The sequence below is a fragment of the Dromaius novaehollandiae genome, chromosome 23 (genome assembly GCF_036370855.1).
Source record: "Dromaius novaehollandiae isolate bDroNov1 chromosome 23, bDroNov1.hap1, whole genome shotgun sequence".
In the NCBI taxonomy this organism is placed as follows: domain Eukaryota; kingdom Metazoa; phylum Chordata; class Aves; order Casuariiformes; family Dromaiidae; genus Dromaius; species Dromaius novaehollandiae.
This window is the reverse complement of record NC_088120.1, coordinates 6,436,237-6,458,100: the sequence shown is the minus strand read 5'-3', so window position 1 is coordinate 6,458,100 and position 21,864 is coordinate 6,436,237. Positions and strand designations below refer to the sequence as shown.

The following is a 21,864-nucleotide window of genomic DNA, read 5'->3' as shown; positions in this document are numbered from 1 at the left end:
TGACATTTCTTTTTCTTTGGTAAGGCAGAAAAAAGCATGAGCAGGCCTCAAGCTGTGACAGCTTAAATGGAATGAGATTTCAGAAAAAATAATGAGATTTGAAATGGCTCATTTGAAACACACATCACAATATTCTTCATCCCTAGAGTGAGGCACATAAAAAAGACCTGTCTTTAAAATTAGCCAGAAAACAAATACATTTCTCACCTCATCTGCATCAGCAATTGGTGTCTAAAACCGTAATTCTGCAAACGCTCCTGGCCAGCGTTTAAGCACGGGCACGGCCCAGATTTATAGGGACATTTAGGAATCTAAATCTCATTAAAGCCACGAGGGCTAACGATGCTGCAGTCCGGAAACCAGAGGTAGGCACTGAAATACCTTTGGGAAGCCGGATTGCAAGTGGTGGGCTGCTTCGGAGCTTGGGTGAAGCCATGGCTTGGAGCTTTAAATTACCTTAAAGAGAAAGACATCGAGCTTGAAATTATTCTCATATTGTCTTTAAATGAGTCCATTGATTTACACTTATCATCAGTCAGGAACAGTTAGTTAAAACACATGTTCTTGGAGACCAGGAACACGTTAGGGCCTTTATAATTCTTTCGTCCAGCATCTAGCCCAACCCATGGCTGACTGTAGATGTTATTTTAACATCGATACATAGGAGTAACAACAGACCCTTGATCCTTACCAGTTTGTCAGTATTAATGTAATAATACGATAAATAATAATAATTTTAAATGTAATATAGCTTTTGGTCAAGATGAAGTAACTCAAGAGTTTACAAATAACTGTGATTCATGTTTATTCAGACTCTTATGTTTGTTTAATTCCAGTAAGGACAGTTTTGGTTGAGAGGTCCCCACCTCCAGAGAACAGACCTTGTGGAAAGCAGCTCTGGAGAAGTTGAGACCCTGATGGACAAAAGTTCTTCCGAGTATAATAGTGACAAGAGAGGGAAGTTGCTCTTCTAGGAAATGCACCCTGGTCCACGTGGCGTGGGCATGGTGGTGATGCTCAGCAGATGGACCAGGACCAGCAGCCTTCAGGATTGCCAGCTTGGTCCTGTTCAGCAGCACCAGCTTCGCTGTTCCCCCCACCAAACCCATCCCGAAACAATTTCAGATCTCCTCTCACTTCCATCTCACCGATCGGACTGGTCATTTTAAGACAGAAGCTGCCTCCTGCCTGCGATACCGATTTGTGCTTCCCACACTCAGAGGTGTCTCTTAGTTTGCCCTTCCTGGCAAGACAGGTCTCCCAGCCCTGATGCAGGGTGTGGGGCTCTTCTTCAGCGCATCCGCGTAGACATCTGCATCCCAAAGCCGGCTGCTCTCTTGGTCTGGATTGTTTTTTAATTCCTCAAGAAGACACATTACTTCGGGAGCTGATATTCCACTGATTCTTCCTCCCAGCCGGGCCCAATTTATTACCGTTATTGCACTACGTTTGTTATTGCCGCTCCGTGGGTCCCTGCAATCGCACGAGGCTGTTGTGCAGCACCGGGATTGCAGCAGGGGAGGCTCCAGGCTGAGAAACGCCGAGTGCCGGCAGCAGCAAGCCGAGGGGTTAATGCAGAAGCTACGTTTTCATGCAGCGTTAGGGGGGACACAGTGACATCCAGACAACACAATTGCAAGTTAAATTACACCATAAAGACCAGGCTAAGGTGCCTGGCCGTCATTAACCCATTGCATGGGTGCAGAGGTGAGCGGTCTTCACGTGCCGGCATGGAGGGAGCCCTCGTTGCTCCGGTGGCAAAGAGCCGCCGAGCGCGGTGCCCCGGGTGAAATCACCGCCGGGCTTCGGCTCGCAGGCACGGCACTGCAGCCCGGTTATGGGGAAGAGCCTGCCCTCAAACCTGCCCGAGAAAAGACCTCTGAGGCCGCTCCTTACAACACCGCGATCTCAACTTTCGAGATTTACCTTCTTCCCATGAATCCGGCTGTTTCTATGCCTGGAACCTGCACGTTTCACATCACACCGTCAGGGGACCGCGGGGAGTTCATCTCGTCCCTGTCCCTCTAAGCGACCCCAGATTCGGCTGCAAAAAGAGAAGGTGAGGTGAAAATGCCGACGTTCTCGGTTTTCCTGCTTTCCAGATATGCTTCAAATAGTTTCCCTTTTCTCTTGGACAAAACACGGAGCAAGAGCAGAATTAGGAAAGAAAAAAAGAGAGCAAGAGAGACCCCCCACACGGTCTATTCCAGCGCTGTCCTAGATGCCGCCTCCCAAGGCTGCCAAATTCAGGTGAGAACTTAGCATAAAGCACCCAAAATGACCGGCAAAGCAGCTCCTCTCCCCTCAATTACAGCAGCCCGTTTTCCTCCCGCAGAGGCCAGCTCGGCATGAACCGTGGCTGGGGGAAAAAACTCCGGCTTTAAAACAGCTCTGCCGTTTTGCCGTTTTTAAAACACTAATTTTGGGAGCGGTGGGACCGCTGCTGCTCGTCTGCCGCTGCAGGCTGGACGGCGGCTTCCCCCGCGCCGGCAGCTGAGCCCTTGCGGCAGGACTCACGGCTGGAAACACCAACGGGTCCATGTTGCGTTTGCAACCAAGCGCTTCGGTGTCCGGCCGGGTCCGATCCTGGAGGTCTGGGACGAGGGTCCTGGTCGGTGCAAGGCGCTGGCCAGGGCCTGGGACGGAGCCGAGAGCACGGGGTGCAGGTGGCTGCGGCGCTGCTGAGCCCAGCACGTATTACATGCTGCGGGGGTTTTCTTAGCATGAAAACCAGCACTGAGTTACCTGATAAATCATTGCAGGAGGCGAATCAGTTAGCGCTGGATTTTTTTCATCCCTCTGCGTTTCAGAACTACTCCGAGCTCTCGGGGAAATATTTACTTTCACGCTCCATCAGAGTGGCACTTCCAAGCCTTTCTAGCCTGGCAGGCGCGTACACTCCCGGCAATGTCCTTAAACAGGGATTGTGAGCCCGAGAGATAAGGCAGCTTCTCAAGAGCTTTCCTCATTAGTTAAATGCTCATCGCACACCGTGCGCAGCCTGGGGCTTTGGGGACCACGACGGGCGCGTGCCAGCCCCAGGCTCGAGGGCAGCAGCCGGTCACATGAGCTGGCTTCACATTGGGTGAGGGCTTCCGCAACCCGAAAAAGCTCTTCTCGGTGGGAAGGGGGCAAACGTGCAGGGTGGGATGCTGGCGAGCACCACGGTGCTGTGCTCTCCGGGAGCTTTGCTGCTCTGTGGTCCCCAGGAGACAGCCCTGGTGCAGCACCAGGCTGTGTGGTCCAGCTGCCCAGGAGCCCCCCATGCAAGGTCTCCTCTCCTGGGGGCTTCAGGTTCCAGCACAGGCTTCACGTCCACACAAAGCTTTGGGTCCTGGAGCAGAAATGGTGCTTCTGTGCCGTTTGACCTCAGTCCTGTGAGTCCTGGCCCAAGCCCACGCGGCTCCTGGCGGCTTCAGGTTCCAGCACAGGCTTCACGTCCACACAAAGCTTTGGGTCCTGGAGCAGAAATGGTGCTTCTGTGCCGTTTGACCTCAGTCCTGTGAGTCCTGGCCCAAGCCCACGCGGCTCCTGGCCGGGTGCAGCTGAAGCATCAGCTTTATCCAACCTGCATTGGCCTCCCAGGAGAGGAAGCCTCGGAGCAGAGGAGCAGCTAAGCATGGTGGAGCAGCAGCCTTGGCCGCCCACCTGCAGTGACCGCGGGAGGCTGGACAGGGGCAGCAGCTCCCTTTCGAAGGGGAACCATGTCCTGCTGGCTGCTTCCCCTCCGGCTCCACCATCTCTCCTGGCCCCTCTGCCTCCCTGGGGAGCAGGGGGAGATGGTGGAGGGTGGTTACAGCAGCTTCGTCCCGGCCAACAGCTGCCTGACACCAGCCCTGCTCCAGACTCATCCATGGAGGGGTCTCTCGCACAGAGGCAGGAGACAGAAAATAATGGCTTTTTTTTTGGTTTTCTTCTTTTTCTTAAGACACAAACTTCTGCAGCTTCCATAAACAGTGGAAAACAACCCCTTTTACATGTTAAATCCCACTGTAGAGGTGGTGTTGCTAAAGCCTTCCCTTACTGCGAGCCTTTGCGGAGGAGGAAGAAAGCAGCCACCTCACATGCACAGAGGGAACGGGGAGCAGGAGGGTTTGAAGCTGCTCCATCTGCTCCATTAGGCAGCTCAGGGCATCTCAAAGCGCTGTGGCCTCCCCGGCCACGTCCCGTGGTGCTGTGCTTGGCCCTGCTCGTGGTCATTGGTAGCAACCACAGCGTGAAGGTTTCATTTTCACCTTTCCTTCGGTGGAGCTGATCAAACATGCTCTTCAGGGAGATGCTCTCCCCCTCGGATCAGCCTTGCTGCCCTTCCTTCTCTCCTTGCCAGCTCCACCACGTCCTTTCCAGGCTGGTGCCAGCAGGGTCACACGACTCATACAACCGTCGCGTGTTTGTGGCAGCGCAATCACACATCTGGTTTAGCTTGTGACTTCATGTGAGCAGCCGGAGAGATGGCAACCTCAAACCATCCCGGAACCATCTAATCAGGCTGAAAAACCAGCCTACCCCAGGGATCTAGGCGATGCTGCTGTCCATGTCCCTCCACCACCGCCTCTGCACATGGCCCTCAGGCCCTGGGTGCATTTATGGGCTTTGCAGAAGACCTTCTCCCTGACAGGTGGCCAAACGCTTCTCGAAATCCAGAAGACTGCTTCCAAATAGCTCCGAGCTGCATCTTTAGACACTCGAGTGATTTAAGAGCTGCCTCCATAAGGACAAGCCAAAGGGCCCTGCAGACACAAAGGCATGCAGGGACTTGGGGGCAAACAGGCACAGCTCCAGGTCACCCAGCTCTCTAGCACCTCTTTAATAAGAGCTGCCTTTTTTAAGCTGTTCACAGTTTGCCTATGACTATCTGTCATCTGGTTTGAAAGCAGAAGGAGCTAAAGCAGGGAACTCACAGCAGCAAATTACATCCAACCCTACGGCACGTACAGAAACTCTTAAATGCGCTCTTAACGCAGAGTGGGCACGGGCTCTGTACCTTCAGCATTACCCTCGGTGCTCACATGTGTAACCTTAAAGGGCTCTTTTGCATTTCCTAGCGTAGAGAACAATTCTTACCAGATATAATGAAGATCTACATCATAGCTGCAAGTTTTCCATGTACCTCCATCTTCAAACACACGTCTTGAGGTATTTGAGGAAGAAATGTTTCTCCCAAAGTGCTAAGCATCTTCACTAGAAACATATGCACTTCATCAGGAGCAGCCTTGGCCATGAGGCAGCCCTAGCCAGAGTCACTTTTCAAAGTCTTGGCCTAGACTTTGTTATTTGTGATTTTGTTAAAGATATTTTTAAGCTAATTATCTCCTATTAGCAAACATCTTCTGTAGCCTGGCTTGTTTCTGTGCAGAGATTAAGCAGAAGGGATTGGAGATCTTATGATGAGCTGTTAAAGCACTAAGTACAGAGCCGAAAAAGCCTTTTCTTTACTTCTAAAGAAATTAAATATCACTTCCCCAGAGCTTTCTCATGTTGCTGTAGTAATGTAATATTTGATAAAGCCTGAGAAACTCTACAAGCCCTGACCCCACTTAAACTCTATGGAAGTATTTTGTGTTGAAAAAATATTATCATTTAGCACCCTTTCATCTTTTTAATAGGGTGATAAAAATTTCAAATGATCAAATTATACAAAACTACTTACTACTATGAAGTTAGCACCTAGCTGTAAAAAACACCATCATAAGCGCTGTTAGTGATTTGAAAATAGCAACAGGAAAGTATTTGATAAAGCAATACCCAACACCTTTCTTTCCGGACTAAAATAAGAATTAAACAAAGGCAAGGTATATATTGCTGTGAGGTGAAAGAGGGGACTGAGAAGGTCACAAGACCTTTGGTCTAAGCCAAACCCCTGGTGAAACATAGGCACTTGCAGAAGATTCAGCTTCAGCAACTTCATGATGATCCAAGTGTGAAATTGGGATATTATTCAGGAACATTAGGAAAGCTTTCTAGAGGCTGCCCTCCTTTCCCCCAAGTCTAGAGGGACTGTGGTGATATGTCAGGAGAACAGCCTGTCCATCATTCCCAGTGTTTCAAAGTCCACCGCTCCTCAGAAGCACATCCTGCACATTTTTTTCCCCTCTTTTTTAAAGCCCAGCATTACACAAGCCCCAGCATGAGGGAAGAACAGGTGTTAGCTGGGAAGACTGCTGCAGCCATTTGAAACAGTGACAGCTCTATGCGACAGCCAGGGACAGCTCAGCTCAGCTGCAAGGGGGAGATGCTGCAGTGGTGACGTCCCCACTCCAGCCCAGCGACCCAAACAACCCCATAAAACCCTCACAAGCACCCCACATCTCTCTCTCAAGCACAGATGCTTTTTTAGGGGGAAGAACTCCAGGAAAACATGCTGAGAGAAGACATGGTGAAGCTCTAACCTCAACTCCAGGTTGCTCCATGTGTAACTAAGCAAGACAGACTCAGCTATTCTGGGAAATTAGGTGCTGGAGAGTTTCAGTTAGATCATAGAGGCTCTTTTGGCCACTGCTAATTCAGCGCTGACAAAATTTCTATTCAGCAGGCCCACTGCAGGAAAACACCGTGTACTAACTGACCTTCCAATAAATGATCAGAAGTCTCCAAGCTGCAACTCTCCCCTCATTTTGGGGGGCAATAAGGCAGAAGGGCTGAAACTCCAGCTGCTGTGCCGTGCCCAGAACACAGGGTACTTTGCATCATGAAAGTCCATCATGTGCTCATCTCACCTGGTTCAGACTCGCGTCTTTTCATTTATAAAGTCATGGATCACAATCGAAAGCCCACTCACAGTCCAGGATCACAAAAAACAAAACAACATAATCAAAGAACAACTAGAAGTAAACAGCTGGAACAGCTTCATGCTCTCCTGCTGAATGTGTTAAGACTAGGAAAACAACTGTAAAAGTATCATGTTTTCCTCCTCAGTTTCTGAAAGCCCCATAAGAAGAGCCAACTGTGCAAAAGAAGAAATAGCCAAACAGATGATCTATGAAATAAAGCAAAAAGTAGAAGAGATGCTTTCTACGTCAACCTCGCTTACCTTCAGTGTTAGCTGCATCAGGAAACCTCATATTACGGAAGCTGAAGCTCAGTACATTTAATTTATACAGACAATGGGAAACAGGCTTCTCATCTTCATTACTGTTTCTGGTTCATTCTCCTTTATTCTTTTCCCTATTGCAGGGTTAGAACTCCAAACAACGCAGGAAATGTTTCTAGAAAAACACTTTTTTTTTTTTTTTAACTGGATTGTATTTGTGTCATGATTACATTTAAGATCAAGTCATTTTCTAAATGAAGAACTCATTCCTTGTGACTAACTGTTCTTTATATTCAAGTTTACAGCAGTAAATATGAAAGTGACAGTCACAACACAACTTCATGTAACCACCACCAAATGTCGTCAAGCAAAAATAGTCTTTATTCAAATTTCATGGAAACAGGTATCACTGTACTTTGCAAGACGGGGAAAAATAAAATAAAAAAATTTAATATAAAACAAGGATATTGTCACAATACCAGAATATGGAACTCTACTTCTTTATCCCTATGGATTACTGCAAGTATCTATTTCTTTTTTTCCTTTTGACAGTGCTATTCACAACTCTGTAAGTCCAAAAATATGAAACAAAAGTAGTATGAAACTTAAGACTTTGCACTTCCACTAAATGGCATAACATCAAAGGGCATCAATTCAAGGGCAAAGATTGTTGAAGCCATCATACCTACCTATCAGTCATCATTCCAATCTTATAAACCCAAAATGCAGTGCTCACTCTCTGTACTGCTGTTCTTGGAAAACAGGACAATTTCAGTGCTCTAGGAAGAATTATATTTAAAGAGAACCTTTCTATAAGACAGCAAATGGGCTGAATGGCCTTGCGCCAGAGAGCATTACAGGGAGCGAGCACTGCAGTTAACAGCGGTAGACACACCATCAGGGTTGTTAAAAATATACAGCATTGACATGTGTTCTACTTCAATCACTTGTGCTACAACTACCAAACATGTACAAAAGACTTTTCAGATAGTTCCAAGGGTGGTTGCAGCAAGGTTAGGATTTGGAGCGAGACCTTGACCGTGATCGGGAGTGTGATCTGGAGGCAGACCTAGATCTAGACTTAGACCGGGACCTAGGTTTTGAAACTGATTTTGACCTGGAACGAGAATCTGATTTGATATTTGGTTTTGACTTGGAATTTGATCTAGATCTGGAGCGAGACACCCGATGCACATCTGTATCCTCACCCTCACCTTTTGCCTCCTTTTTGTCAGACTCTGATGATTTTAGATGCTCCTTTTCTTTGGAGACTGACCTGGACCGCTCGTGACTGTCCTTCCTTTTCTTCTTGCTACTTGGTTTGCTGTCTCGCTTGCTGCGCCTCTTGCTTTTCTCACTCTTGCTTCGGCTGCGGCTCCTGCTTCTACTTCTGCTGTCATCCCTACTTCTCTTCCTACTTTTCCTTTTGTCTTTACTGTGGCTCCTGCTCCTACTCTCATCCCTGCTCTTGCTCCTGCTTCTAGCCTTGCTAATGCTCTTCTCCCTGTCTTTGCTTCTACTCTTCTCCTTGCTCCTACTCCTCCTTATGCTCTCCCTCTCCTCTCCCCTGTCTTTACTCCCACTTCTGCTCCTGCTCTTACTCTTTTCCTTGCTGCAGCTCCTGCTCTTTGCTTTCTCATCACTGTTATGGAGAGTGCCCTCAGATTTGTCTTTACTTTTGTTCCGTGATTTTTCTGCACTCCTGCTGCGGCTCCTACTTTTATCCTCTTTACTTGGAGTCCTGCTTTTCTCTTTTTGGCCTCTGCTACGGCTCTTGCTTCGACTACGGCTCTTGCTTCTGGAACGGGACACAGACCTGAAAGCACAAAAATGAAAGAACAATTGCACTTCAGTGCAGCTCAGGTTTGACTATCACTTAAATACTGTACGTGAGGTAGGGAAAAGAAACACAGTTTTCCTATTGCAAATCTAGGATGATGCCTCCCATTTTAGTGAGTAGTCCCCATTGCTTCCACCACAAAGACATACCTGGATCTTGATCTACTCTTGGAGCGACTGCTACTGGCACTGCGGCTCCTGCTCTTATGAGAATGTCTGCTTCGAGAGCGAGACCTGAAACAACAGCTCCACGTTAGGATGCGCCTACGCACAGCTTGCGATCTCCTGGTCCCACATGAATAAGGAGTTATAGCATCAAAGCATCTTTCAAGCAGCAGAATTGTAGAGTACTTTACACAATACGGTTACAGATTTACAGTACCCTTCTCCACAGTGCTCATCCCCTGCTGCTAAGTCTGGAAGCGAGCAGGGCTGCCAATCTGAAATAATACACAACCTTATTATTTAAGATAAGGAAGTGAGAATCACTTTCCAAACAAAGTCAAAGTTTTGAATACAGTGAACTGTTCAGATAAAGCACTGTCAGAACAAGGTTCTCTGCTTTTTAACTAAGGAAAGCGGTTGGCTGATGCCCAGAGATGCTGGGTCTAACAGAGCTTCCACTTTCAGCCCCTCAGAAGAGCAACCTGTCTGCCCATGACCTTCCAAGAAACTTCAGTTTTACTTGCAAGTTAAAGGACACTATTTTCTTACCTGGCTCTAACTGGGAGAGATGCAATTAGGCTGTCAGCCCCATAAAATCTTCCCACCCTGTTAACTTTTGAGCACATAGGCCATTTTCAATGATATTTCACAATGGTCTCAAACATATGAGGTCTTCAGAACTTTTGAGAAAAACCTGGAACTCCCAGAAAGGAGGGACAACACACCATTGTTCCCCTAGCTAACAGCTAGGATAAGTCCACTTCACCTGGCATCTTATACTGGGGGGGGACCTCCACAACACTTATGGCTATGAACCAGCAACAGAGCTGTTCTCTCCTAACCAGCACACTGCTCAGGGGCAGGGAGGAAGAGGAGTAGTAGAAGCTTGCCTGAATTTTCTTAAGACAAAAAGAGTACTATCCAGGAGTGGATGGGGAAAATACTTGTGTGTTATTGGGTGCTGAAGCAGTTTTCTTTGTCCTGCCAAGAAGGCTGCAAATCTCTAAGAAGCAGAGAATGGGTGGGGTCTCCAAGCTGAGAAATAACTGTTAGTCCCGGTGCTTACAGCACAACACCATGTTCAGATTTGAACTGTTACAAGTACCTTCGGTTTCCTTTTGGATGCACAGCTCCACCTACCATGCAGTACTCTGCTGCAAAATAGCAAGGACTATGGACTTGATAGAGCTGGGGAAGAACAGTAGCACACTGTGATGTTCAGCCACCAGATGCGCACGTTCACTAAGGACAACAACTCCGAGAGGAGGCTTTGTTTTCCTTGGTTACTTGTAGGTAACTAATAAATTCTCAAAAGCTAAATTAATTGAGAACTCAGAACACTTCCGAGGCATTTTGGAATCTGCTATATATTCATGTTACTGCAGTTAGATTTAATTTCAGCTACATATGAAGAGACATACCTTGAATGGCTTCGGCTTCTGGAATAAGAGCGGCGCCGTCTTGATCCAGGTCTGTCTTCCACTAATCTAATCTTTCTGCCATTTACTTCTGTCCCGTCCAGCTTTTCAAGGGCTCTTTTCATGTCAGAATAGGATTTGAACTCAATCACACCTTCATTTTTCCTTCCTTTGTGTGCATCTGCATATGTCACTTCCCCTGCCTGACGCATATAATCCTAGAGGAAGAGGACAGAATAACCATTGCCTCAAATCCAGAGTCAGGCTTTCAAGCTGATTCTGCTCATTTCTGCAATGATGCCCACTTAGCCTTTTCTATGTACACTGATGTCAGCCAGGGTTTTAACCAAACAGCATTCGCAGAACTAAAGCCAAGGCTTCTGAGCAAGCCAAATAACATACTATAATTTCACAGAGATGCTGTGTGATTAGAGCTAAGGCTGCGTTGATGGTTTTGATCTAAACCATAATTTAAGGTCTCACATCTGAAGTCTAACATCAAATATGCTCTGGGCTGTGATAAGTTTCAACTGACAGAAGTGATTAAAGAAAAAGTGCTTGATCTCTAAATCACCTGCTCAAAGGTAACTTAGGAAAGGTGAAAACCTAAAAGATCTAATATGAAAAAAGGCCTCAAACAAGCAACAGGAGCACAGGCTTCCCTTTGCCCTACACCTAGGTGATACACCTCATGTTCTGCTGGAAGAAATCCCACAGCAATAAAAGCTAAGTTCAGTTTCCCACTTCATGCTACCTGGCTGCTCCGTTTCATTTACTAAACATCTGTTTATCAGGAGCTGACATTCTGCCCTGCTTCAAGCAAGCTGTCAGATAGGGCTATCTTTCAGCTGCTGCGGACTTTGGCTGCACAGAAATTTGGTTGTCTATTTTTGACCCACCTACTCCCATCTTACGTACACTCAAATTAAAGCTGTTCAAAGAAAGCAACGCATCCAGTAGAGGATTAATCATGCCATGCTCTACTTACAATTTTTAATACCAGAAGCAAAGACAAGCTACTGATGGTGTGAAGCATTAACAAAAGACATTTGAAGAATCTCAGTACGTACCTGAACTAGAGTTATATATTCAATTACAGACCAGTGTCTAATACGTCAAAGTTTGTTTAGAACAAATTTTACACATCCTTAAAAGACAGCCATAAAAGAAAGCGTTCCTGTAAGAACAAGTGTTTTTAACCATTTCTGCTATTTTTGATAAGAAAACACTACCTTTTACAACTACTATTGGAACTCTGCTCCCTGTCCTGCCCCCTCCAACCCATGATGCAGATATATATGAATCAACATTTCACCTACACATGTATTCACATGTACTGCCATCTACGCAGCGTGCTAGCCAGTGCTTCCACTGCTGAGAATCACTTTCCATCCCTTCAGACTTCAAAGTTTTAGCTTTTAGCAGAGGTTTTGCACAATTCTTTGTAGTCTGGAAGCACCCTTTTCCTGAAGCTCTCTTTAGAACAGTTTCTCAGTGTGGAAATTCTTAACAGAAATTGTGCAAGACTGATGCTATCTTTCCAAATAGCTCTAGCACCTTAGAAGTTGACAAGTAAAATCCAAAGTGACAAGGACAAACTTCTGTGACTCTAGTGAGTCCTGCCACTGGCCTGATTAAAATCTGATTTGACAGGGCTTAAAGATAAGACTGGAAATGTCTGTACATGATGTTGGTTTATGCTGAGCAAAAAAATGAATTCTCCTACTGTCCAATCACATGCAAATCTGTGCAGATGCAACTCCTAAGGTAGTCTATAACATTAATGACTGCATATATGCAAACATACTTCAATATTGACTTAATGTATTACTTTAAAAAACCTCCTCATATGCATATGAGCACACAGACTTATTTTAACAAATTGGAGTGAGGAATACAGGTCTATACAAGTTTTTCTTGCTGAAACTGAAGCTAACTTGTTTACCCTTTGTGCTCTTTAATAGAGAGAGGGTAAAGAAAGGGCCCCCATACCTTAAGATCCTGCCAACTGCAGCGGCTTGACAAATTTTCCACAATCAATCTGTATTCTGTACGGGTAGGAGGACCGTACTTATCTCTTCCGCTTCTTCTATAACCATATCCACCTTTAGGAGGTGACAAGCAGACAGCAGTACTTCAGCTAGGGAAATGGAGAGCTCACTCTACACCCCGGCCAAAAACTGTTCTGCCCCACGTTAAAACTTCACCCACCCTCTAGTCTAAATTAGATCCCCACTGTATAAAATGTTAAAAAGATGCAAAGCATTTAAAAGAGTCATTACTGCAATACCAACACATAATTAAAACAATGCACATCATTATAATTACAGTTAAAATTAACATGCAATTACATTTAAGTTATTTTAAAAAAATCTGAAAGAAGAAACCAAATCATTTAAGCCAGTTTACTAGTGTTACTTACATTGCTTAAAGGTTTTCTGAATATCTGATATGAATAAAGAGTTTCAGGCACCTATTTCAGATTAATCTCATCTGTCTCTAACCCTTGGGATCCTCACCACCCAGGTCTAATAGGAAAAGGTTGCGGTCGTCACATGGCTTCCTTTTTTGGTCAGCCAAGGGCCACAAAGGTCAAAGAGCCACTCATGGAAAGGTAACCCAAGGTCAGCAAATGGAACAGGCAGTCATCTTAGCCTCAAAGGACTCTTTTAATTAAAACATTGAGGTCTTTGTTAAATCTATGTTAAACAATCACATTACAAATAAACCATTAAAATAGTTAAATAAAATGATAATAGTAAAAATGGTACAAGAAATCATGTTTATTAATTTATCAATTAAAATAGTTTAATACAACAAACAAGTTAATATTCAGACCAACAGTTACATTTACAGTTACAGAACACTATTCACAACTTCATATCATTTCCTTTTAAAGTTATTTTAAAAAAAAATGAGTAAAAATATTTTATTTAAAACAAACCACTGATACAAATGCATTTTGGTGCTTACTGCGTCCAGAACCGTAACTGCTGTCGCGACGTGGGCCTCTGGCATGCTCAACGATCACTCTCTCCCCACAGAGATCTTTACCGTTTAGCTCATAAACAGCATCATCTGCATCGCGCAGATCATCAAACTCAACAAAGCCATACCTAGAGAGAGAGATGGAGAAGACAACTGCTCAGAGAGAGCTGACCCTGAGGTATCTATATTCAAAACAACCCACATCCCAGAGCAGGTTTCTGCGGCTCTCCAAGGAGGAACCCCTCTGCGCCGTCCTTCAGGTGAACATCACTGGTGACCTCCTGAAGGCCGGCTAAGGGTTCGACCCCACTCAACACCATCCCCTACTCACTAACCTGCTACATAGGGCGCTGCACCGCTTTACTTAGCAAGTCTGCTTGACTGCAGTTAGGCTGAAGTAGCATTTGACAGATACTACAGGATATATGCCCACTGGATTAGGATTTATCCTGATTTTTGAAAAGCCCTACTTTCCATTCCCAGTTGTGTTAGACTACTTACGTTAGGAAGCCACCTTAGCTCCTGTACTTTAAATGGAATATGCACATGCAAGTGACCTGCACGCCCTGCTTGGAAGGTCTCACAGAAAAGAAAATACTCAGGTGGATGAGGAAAAGGGCTTTTGTTTTAACCAGAGACTCATTCTTGACTGCAGACAGCACTGATGATTTAGATGACAAAAGCAGCTACATTCAACAGGACAGATCTTACACCTGTTAAGATATCCACAGCTTCCCACACACTGCTGAGAGAGCTTTATGTCCACTAGACTCCTAAAACCTCAGCATTTCAGAGAACGTGGCAAGCCCAAACCTTCATTCACTGGACATAAGAAAATCCAGCAGGCATAACCAGCAACAAGTTCCCAAGATGAATGAATAGTCCCCAAGGCCAAGAGGTCTTGCCTGGCAGCACAGGGCGCAGGTCTAAATAAGATCAGATGAAGCCTTTGCCTGCATTTTAAAACTAAGTTGCACTAGCCTTGCCTCAAGACTTAGGAAATATAAGCAGATAAAGAGCAAGATGAAAGACAAATTCAAAAAACATAAAGCTTATTTAACACTCAAATGGATGTTTTGGAATCGGTTTCTTATTACCAAATGAAGATAAGGCAGAGACATACACAAGCTTGCAGACCACTGCTTGCCTGAAAAGTTAAAGCCAGCATTTCTCATTCAATCCTCAGAGGGGTCACAGACATCAGAGGAGGGGTCAGGCTGCTGCAAGTACCTAATCTCTGCTGACTGGAGAGCTCAAAAGACTGAACATAGGTTTTTAAATAATGTCTTACAACTGGTGCTCAGGGACGAACTGGCGACTTGCCTACAGCTGCTGAGCAAATCTACAGCGGCACTGAAACAAAACTCAAGTCTGCCAGTTTCTAAACTGCCAGAGTGAAATACCTGTTTTAAAAATAAAATTGTGTATATGCCCATTATCCAAGTGGGCCAGTGAAAAGGAGGACAGAGAACATCAAAGCGCTGTTAATTGGAGTTCAGACTGAGTTTATCTGTAGCTGAAATCCATTCGTCCTTCACTTACCTGCCAAGACCCAAATTCAGGCTTCAGAGTCTTCCATGCAATAACTGATGGTATCGCAGCCCTGTACAGTTTTGGGAGTCTCTGTTCACCTGGCTGCAACATCTCTGGTTGCTGCAGAGCAAACAGTCCTGAACTCAGGTCTTCACAAGCAAGTAGAGGAGGAACAATTTTGCGAGTATTGGTGTTTCAGGTGATCCATAAAAGCAAATCCATTATACAAGAATGCTGACGTCTGCTTTTAGGTCACTGCATTTTTAAGCATTTTCACTAACTCAGCAACTACTTGCTATGTAATTTATTAACTAAGAACGTATCCAAACACTACAAATAAGGTAGCTGCTTTCTCATGCAAGTGCTGTAGTTTCATGAAAGAAACAAGCGTGACTAATAACAGCTGAAACAATCACAGTCATTATAAAACTGCTCCATAGGAATGTTTTTCCTCCTCCCTTCACTCCCAAAAACAGAGCAAGCTTTCTCTTACATTTAAACGGGATCTCACCGTGGAGGTAATTACTTACAAGGTGAAATGTCTGGTATTGCACCAGCCACCCACTGGCAAGACGATGAAGTGTAATACAGACGAAGAGACGCAGCTAGTGTAACAGAGGAGTATCTAAATTTGATCAGAGCACAGTTAAACTCACTGTCTGTATTATGCACCGGAGAAAACAGGGCACCTGCAGAAGCACATCACTGACCAAGCGTACTACCCCAGAGCAGTCTCGAAGCAAAACACCTACAAATTTATGCATCTGGCCTCCGATACGAGTTTTCCATGAAACTCTCTCAAGGGGCCCTAGACAGACCGGATTTAGTCTGACTAAACCTTGATGGATGGTGTTAGCTGTGTCTTCTTCTCTCCACTTGCTTCAAAAGGGAATACTTAACATTTATCCTACACTGTTAATCCCTCTCATTTGGGAATACACGGAACACAAGTAGTCCTAGAATAAGATATTGCTCTGATGGAAAAGGAAAAAGGAAAAGTTACAACAAGAAACTTCAGGTGCTCGTTAGAACACACCCAAGCTTATACAAACCTTGAAAGAAGAGTATGTGCTTTTAAATACTTAAAGAAAAACCCTACACAGCCCAGAAATGAATGCAATATTGACCCACCTATTAAATACATTTAATATCACATCATCTACAAACATGAATCAAGACTGCTTAGAAGCATAGTTTGACACCACAGAAAGCCACAGTTGCTGACATAGCCTTAACTACAGCAATCTGAACCTGCTGTTATGATGGCAGTGCAAGTAAATCTTTTAAATGTCTACTACTTCATACATGGCATAAAACTACTTACTAAAAATGTCAATGCAATTTACTGAGATAATGTGAAGCTACACCATCTTCTGTTCATGTATCAAAAAAGTAAAAAACCACACAAGAGTATATGCCCTTATTCTAAGCAATTCTAGTAGACCAAACCTCCTGAAAGGTGTTTTTCTTTTTAAATCAGAAATGAAGGGGAAAATGTAACTTCCTAAAATTGCATGATGTCACAAATAAAAAGAGGAAAAAGTAACTTCTCTCCTTTTAGCTGCCCCCACATACAAAGGTTTCTGAGGCTGCAGGATTCTTCCTCACTGGCTCTGCGTGCTCCTCTCTGCGCTGGTGTGCCGAGAGTCAGCGCAGTCCTTCTCTGTGCCATTTGTGAGGTGCCAAAGTTTTACCAGTACTTGCGAATGGCTGGTGCTGGGGAACTGGTGGAGCCCTAAAGCATGATGCCCAAGTGCACTCAAAACCATTGTAACTTCACCAACATGCACTAAAAATCCATGAAATACAGAGGAGCGGTGGCAGTCCACAGCCTGGCTGAGCCTGGCCAGTGCCTTAACTGTCATTTCACCTGTTCTTAGAATAAGAGATCTACCTAAAGTATTGTCCCACTTTCTTCTCAAGAAAGTGGGAGCTTGACAGCTTTCTTAGTTGTTTTACAGAACTGCTTCACACAGCAAGACGCTATGAAAATGAACTCAGCTCTCCGCACCTCCTCCTCCCTCCAGCACCTTGGGAAGGAGGAGATCAGGTGGCAGCACCCACCAACACAAGCAGCCACCGAAGAGCAAACACGTGCAGACTCGATCGCTGGCTTCAGCCTCATGTGGAACAGGACACGCAATGCTTCCAGCCCTAGAAGTGCTCAAAAGGCAAATAGTGACCTCCCTGTGAGGCATTCGGTCCAAGGAAAGCCGCCCCTCGAGCTGTGCTTGTCTGTGCGGTGATCGGAAAGGTGAGCTTATCCAGGGAAAGCATCTTCAGGCCACTTGAAACTTAACGCTCATTTAAACAAGTTACTGAAGTTACCACTTTGGAATATATTTAAAAGTTGGTCCCTTTTTTGGTAGTAATATTTAAGTTTCCATAGTGACAACAAACATTTGAGAGTCTCTTTGGTCTTCTAGCAAAACTGAATGCTCTATTTAAGGCAAAACAGATGAAAATTTCACCTTGTTCACTGTAATACTAGTAAAGCAAGAAAATCCACTGGAATTACAAAAAAAATCATTGGAAAGTCACCTTACTATCTAGGTATACTGGGTACCACTACATTATAACTCCAATTTGATTTTCAAAGACACTTAATAGCAATTGCTCTTGGTGAAGTTAATGGGCAGTAAATACCTGCAGGTATGGGGGGAAATCAAACCACTTCCCCTTAAGCAACAAGCACAGATTTTGAACCTAACTAGAGGAAAGAATTGAAGATTGAGGAACAAAGATCAAAACTAAAAGCTTCAATCTGATGGAGGAGGTCCATCCCTCCAGCTCGCAAAGGTTTTATGAAGATGAAGCCACAAATTCTTGAAAGCCGGTTAGAGTGATGGAGGGCAGGTAAGTACATAGGTAAAAATATTTTAAGCTTTTGAGACTGCAAATTGGTTTCACCATAAATAAAAGCTTCCAGCTCTTAGAATTATTACTCTCAGCTTTTAGTATGTTTTTAGAAGATAAAAAAAGTAGGCTGAAAAGTCCAATTCTCTGGTCACCTAATACATATATTACTGCCACACGTGGCTCCAGCTGGCAATACAGTTTTGAGCAGGAACAAGCAAAATTTGAAAGCTAAGAGCACGCAATTAGAAGTTGCAATTGAAATGGAGAACTGAACAAAAACTGGATTTTTATTTTCCCATCCTTTTCTCAGGTAAACATTGCTTTAAGACTTGGTTGCTGGTAATTATAATCACAGCTTGCAATTCAGAGACCCAAGCTAGGCTCTTAGGACTCTGACGTAGCACATTCCACTTTCATTCTCCTGCTCAAGCTTTTCAGCTTAACTTCACCAATGGCTAAAATACTGAATGGCTAATCTCCTTCAGGCTGAACATTTAAGATAACCCACACTTTCTAGAAGAAACTGAAAGAATCTCTTAAGTCACACACTGTGCAGTAATTTTTAATCATTTGCTAAGCACTGCTAAAAATAAGTTGTGGAGAAAGGATCAGAGACCAAACAAAGCAAACTGTAAAGCACCCCGACAAAAGCGCAGTGCAAGATTATCCCAAGTAGAGACACAAAATCTGATAGTTTAAGTAGATTTTTGTCAAACTGGAACTTTAAATACAAATGAACAATAGCTTATTGAAAGCATTTCAGAATATACAACTCAGAAGGCACTAAATTTTTGAGTTAATCCAAGAAATACACATTAAGCTCCATCTAGCCCACAGCTGAGGCAACTCACTATAAAAGCAGCAAACAGCAAGGTGAATGACAACTCAATCCCATAACTCTAAATTTCCTGTGTTCCTGTGGTTATCCATGACTTCTGAGCTCTGTCTCCCCCAAGTGAAGTTACATTTTGTTTCAGAGCCGAAGTCATTTCCACTTCAGGTCCAGAGCACCTGGATTTTAGATACAGGTGGGCTGCATCCTCCTTCTCTGCTCCAGTACATCCCAGGTGCAATTCATACTTAAGCTCCTAGAAGTCTGATGCTCCAAATTTCGGCCAGTCTCAAGCACACAAGCGACCTCCTGCATCCACAACACACGCCCACGAACGACTTCTAAACACTGAGCTTGGAGTGTAGGTCTGGTCAATAATAGATAATTTTCAATAAAGCAGGAAAACAAGTCCATTAACTGCATTGGTCATGTCACTCGGCAGATCTACAGCTGCTGATAAAGTTTGTTTTTTAAACAACTGTCTGAGGTATTTCTTTTTCATTTGGCATTTTTATAGCACAAGTATAAGAAAAACTAACTGCACAGAACACCCTCATGGGCTCAGACCAGAACTGGAAAACAGAACCCTCAATATTTCTGTTATAGGCAATCTTCAATCCTACCTGAAGCTCTGTTGGTTAAAACACTGACACATGCACACCTGTTTGTTTTAAGAATGGCTTTTATTCACCTTATAAACTTGATATACATCAACCTACCAGTAAAAACAGCATTAAAACAAAACGAGCCTTTTTCTACACTAAAGGACTAACTTTTGTAAGAGATTCCTCTTCTCCACTTCAAAAGCAAAAATAGTAATTGGCTGTCCTGGCTAGTGATAAAATCCATATTCCACTCAGTCTCCCTAAAGCAAGACTTCAAGTTGGGTTTCTTGTAAAGTAAAAATGCCAACACTCGTTAGGCTGGTGGTTTGAGTGTTGGAAAATCACAATTTGTTTTCTCTTGAAAATCCATACTTGAATGTCTTGGGCAAGTCCTGGTGGAGCAGGATCCAAAACATCTAGGCACAGCAAGCCATCAGTCACTAGAACGGCACACATTATAAGCACACGTTATATTAAAACTTCAGCAGGATTTTGGGGGAAGTTCACCCACACCAGTTGCTATGGATGGATCCCATCCCACATGCCCCACTCCCGGCTACAGACACCCTTGAGGGCTGCTGCTTTCCAAGCTCAACACTAATGAGCACCTGCCAACAGAGCTAGGCAGGTGCCTGGGCACAGCCCTCCACGAGGACAATGGCACCTGCAGATGACCCTGCAAGCGTGGGTCTCAGCACCTGCGGCCGTGGGGCTGGGGGGATGCTGGGGAAGGGGCTCTACCCCCAGATACGGCCAGGCTCACCCTTGGGTGCTCACCCCCGGGGGCACAGCGAGGAGGGGCTGGGTGCGAGGCAGGAGAGCAGGGGAACCACCACAGGAGACAGCATCTCCCTCAAAGATCAGGTGGGGACCCAGCTTCCTCCATTTACCACCTCAAACGCCGCCACAGAGCGAGGGGACCTGACTCCCCACCACCCCAGGGGACCCCAGCGCCCTGCCCCCAGCGAGGTGGGGACCCAGGCATCCTGCCCCTCCCCCCACCAACCCCACGGGGACCCCGGCGTCCTGCCCTACCCCAACATTCCCATGGAGACCTAGATGTTCTCCCCCCGCCCCCATCGCCTAGGGGACCCAGGCGTCCTGCCCCCGGCCGAACACCGAAGCAGGGGCCCAGGCGTCCTGCCTCCTCCCCCCAAACACTGCCATGGAGACCTAGGCGTTTTGTCCCCCTCGGGGGACCCAGGCGTCCTGAGTCCCCCCACCCCCCAGACCCCAAAGGGACCCAGGCGTCCTGACCCCCTCCATCCCCCCCAAGGGGGACCCGGGCGTCCTGACCCCCTCCATCCCCCCCAAAGGGGACCCAGGCGTCCTGTCCCCGCCCCCCCTCCAAGGGGACCCAGGCGTCCTGCCCCCTCCCCCCCCCAAAGGGGACCCAGGCGTCCTGCCCCCCGCCCGCTCCCGTCAGCAGCCGGCGCCTGCGCAGCGGGGCCGGGCCGCGCTGGGCCGGCGGGCGGGCGGGGGGCGGCGGCGGGCCGGGCCGCGCTCACCCGTTCTTGAGGTCCACCTCGAGGATCTTGCCGTAGCCCTTGAAGAAGCGCTCCACGTCGCGCTCGCGCGCCTGGTAGCTGAGGCGGCCGATGTAGACCCGCGGCATGGCGCCCGGCGGCGGGCGCGCGGGGGCGGGGCTGCGCCGGCCGGGCGCGCGCGCCGGGGCAGGGGCGGGGCGCCGGGCGCGACGTCACGGCGCCGCGCGGGGAGAGGCGGGAGAGAAGCGAGGCGGGGACGGGGCACGGCACATCACGGCGAAGCCCCGCCCACGTCCCCGCCTCCCTGCCCGGCCTCGCGCTTCTTAAAGCGGCCGCGCCCTAGTGGGCCCCCCCGCATGCGGGGCCCTGAGGGGGTCCCCGTGTGCCGTGGCAGGGGACTGATGGGGTCCCCCCTTCCCCACACGTAAAGCGCTGATGAGCGTCTCAGATGTGCCGGGGTACTTATGGGGTGCAGGGGGCTTGTGGGGTCCCCCTTCCCCATATGGGGGCACTGATGGGAGCATTGCAAGGTATTAATGGGGGTCCCCTGCCCCTATGGGGGCACTCATGGGAGTCTCCCATATACAGGATATTAATGGGGGGTCCCCTCCCCATATGGGGGCATTACAAGGTATTAATGGGGGTCCCCTGCCCCTATGGGGGCACTCATGGGAGTCTCCCATATATGGGATATTAATGGGGGTCCCCCTCCCCATATGGGGGCACTCATGGGGTCCCCTTCCACATATACAGGGTATGAATGGGGATCCCCCCTTCCCAAAGGCAGGGCAATTAGGCGGCTCCCCTTCCCCATATGGGGGACTTATGGGCCTCCCTTTGCATATGCACGGCACTGTGGGGGTCCCCCATAGAGCAGGGCACTTATGGGATCCCCCTTCCCCCTATGCAGGGTATTAATGGGGTCCCCTTTCCCCTATGGGGGGGACTTATAGGCCCCCCTCCCCAAATGCAGGGTGCTGATGGGGGTCCCACACGTGCCGGGGTGCTTATGGGGTCCCCCCAGATAGCAGGGGACTTGTGGAGTCCCCCTTCTCCATGGGGAAGGCACATGGGGTAACATTCCTTCTGGGAACTGCTTAAATTTCTG

The 21,864-nt window shown here is 46.7% G+C and overlaps 1 protein-coding gene across 1 annotated transcript; it reads right to left on the bottom strand.

The window, feature by feature from the left end:
* Positions 1-7,388: 7,388 nt before the first annotated feature.
* On the bottom strand, positions 7,389-20,981 carry SRSF4 (serine and arginine rich splicing factor 4). Its single transcript, XM_064524945.1, has 6 exons — positions 20,778-20,981; positions 13,426-13,568; positions 12,445-12,557; positions 10,456-10,670; positions 9,020-9,103; positions 7,389-8,846 (listed from the first exon to the last, which is right to left on the bottom strand). Exons 1-6 carry the CDS (start codon positions 20,882-20,884, stop codon positions 8,045-8,047), a joined length of 1,464 nt encoding a protein of 487 aa, XP_064381015.1. The 5' UTR covers positions 20,885-20,981; the 3' UTR covers positions 7,389-8,044.
* Between the last annotated feature and the right edge of the window lie 883 nt (positions 20,982-21,864).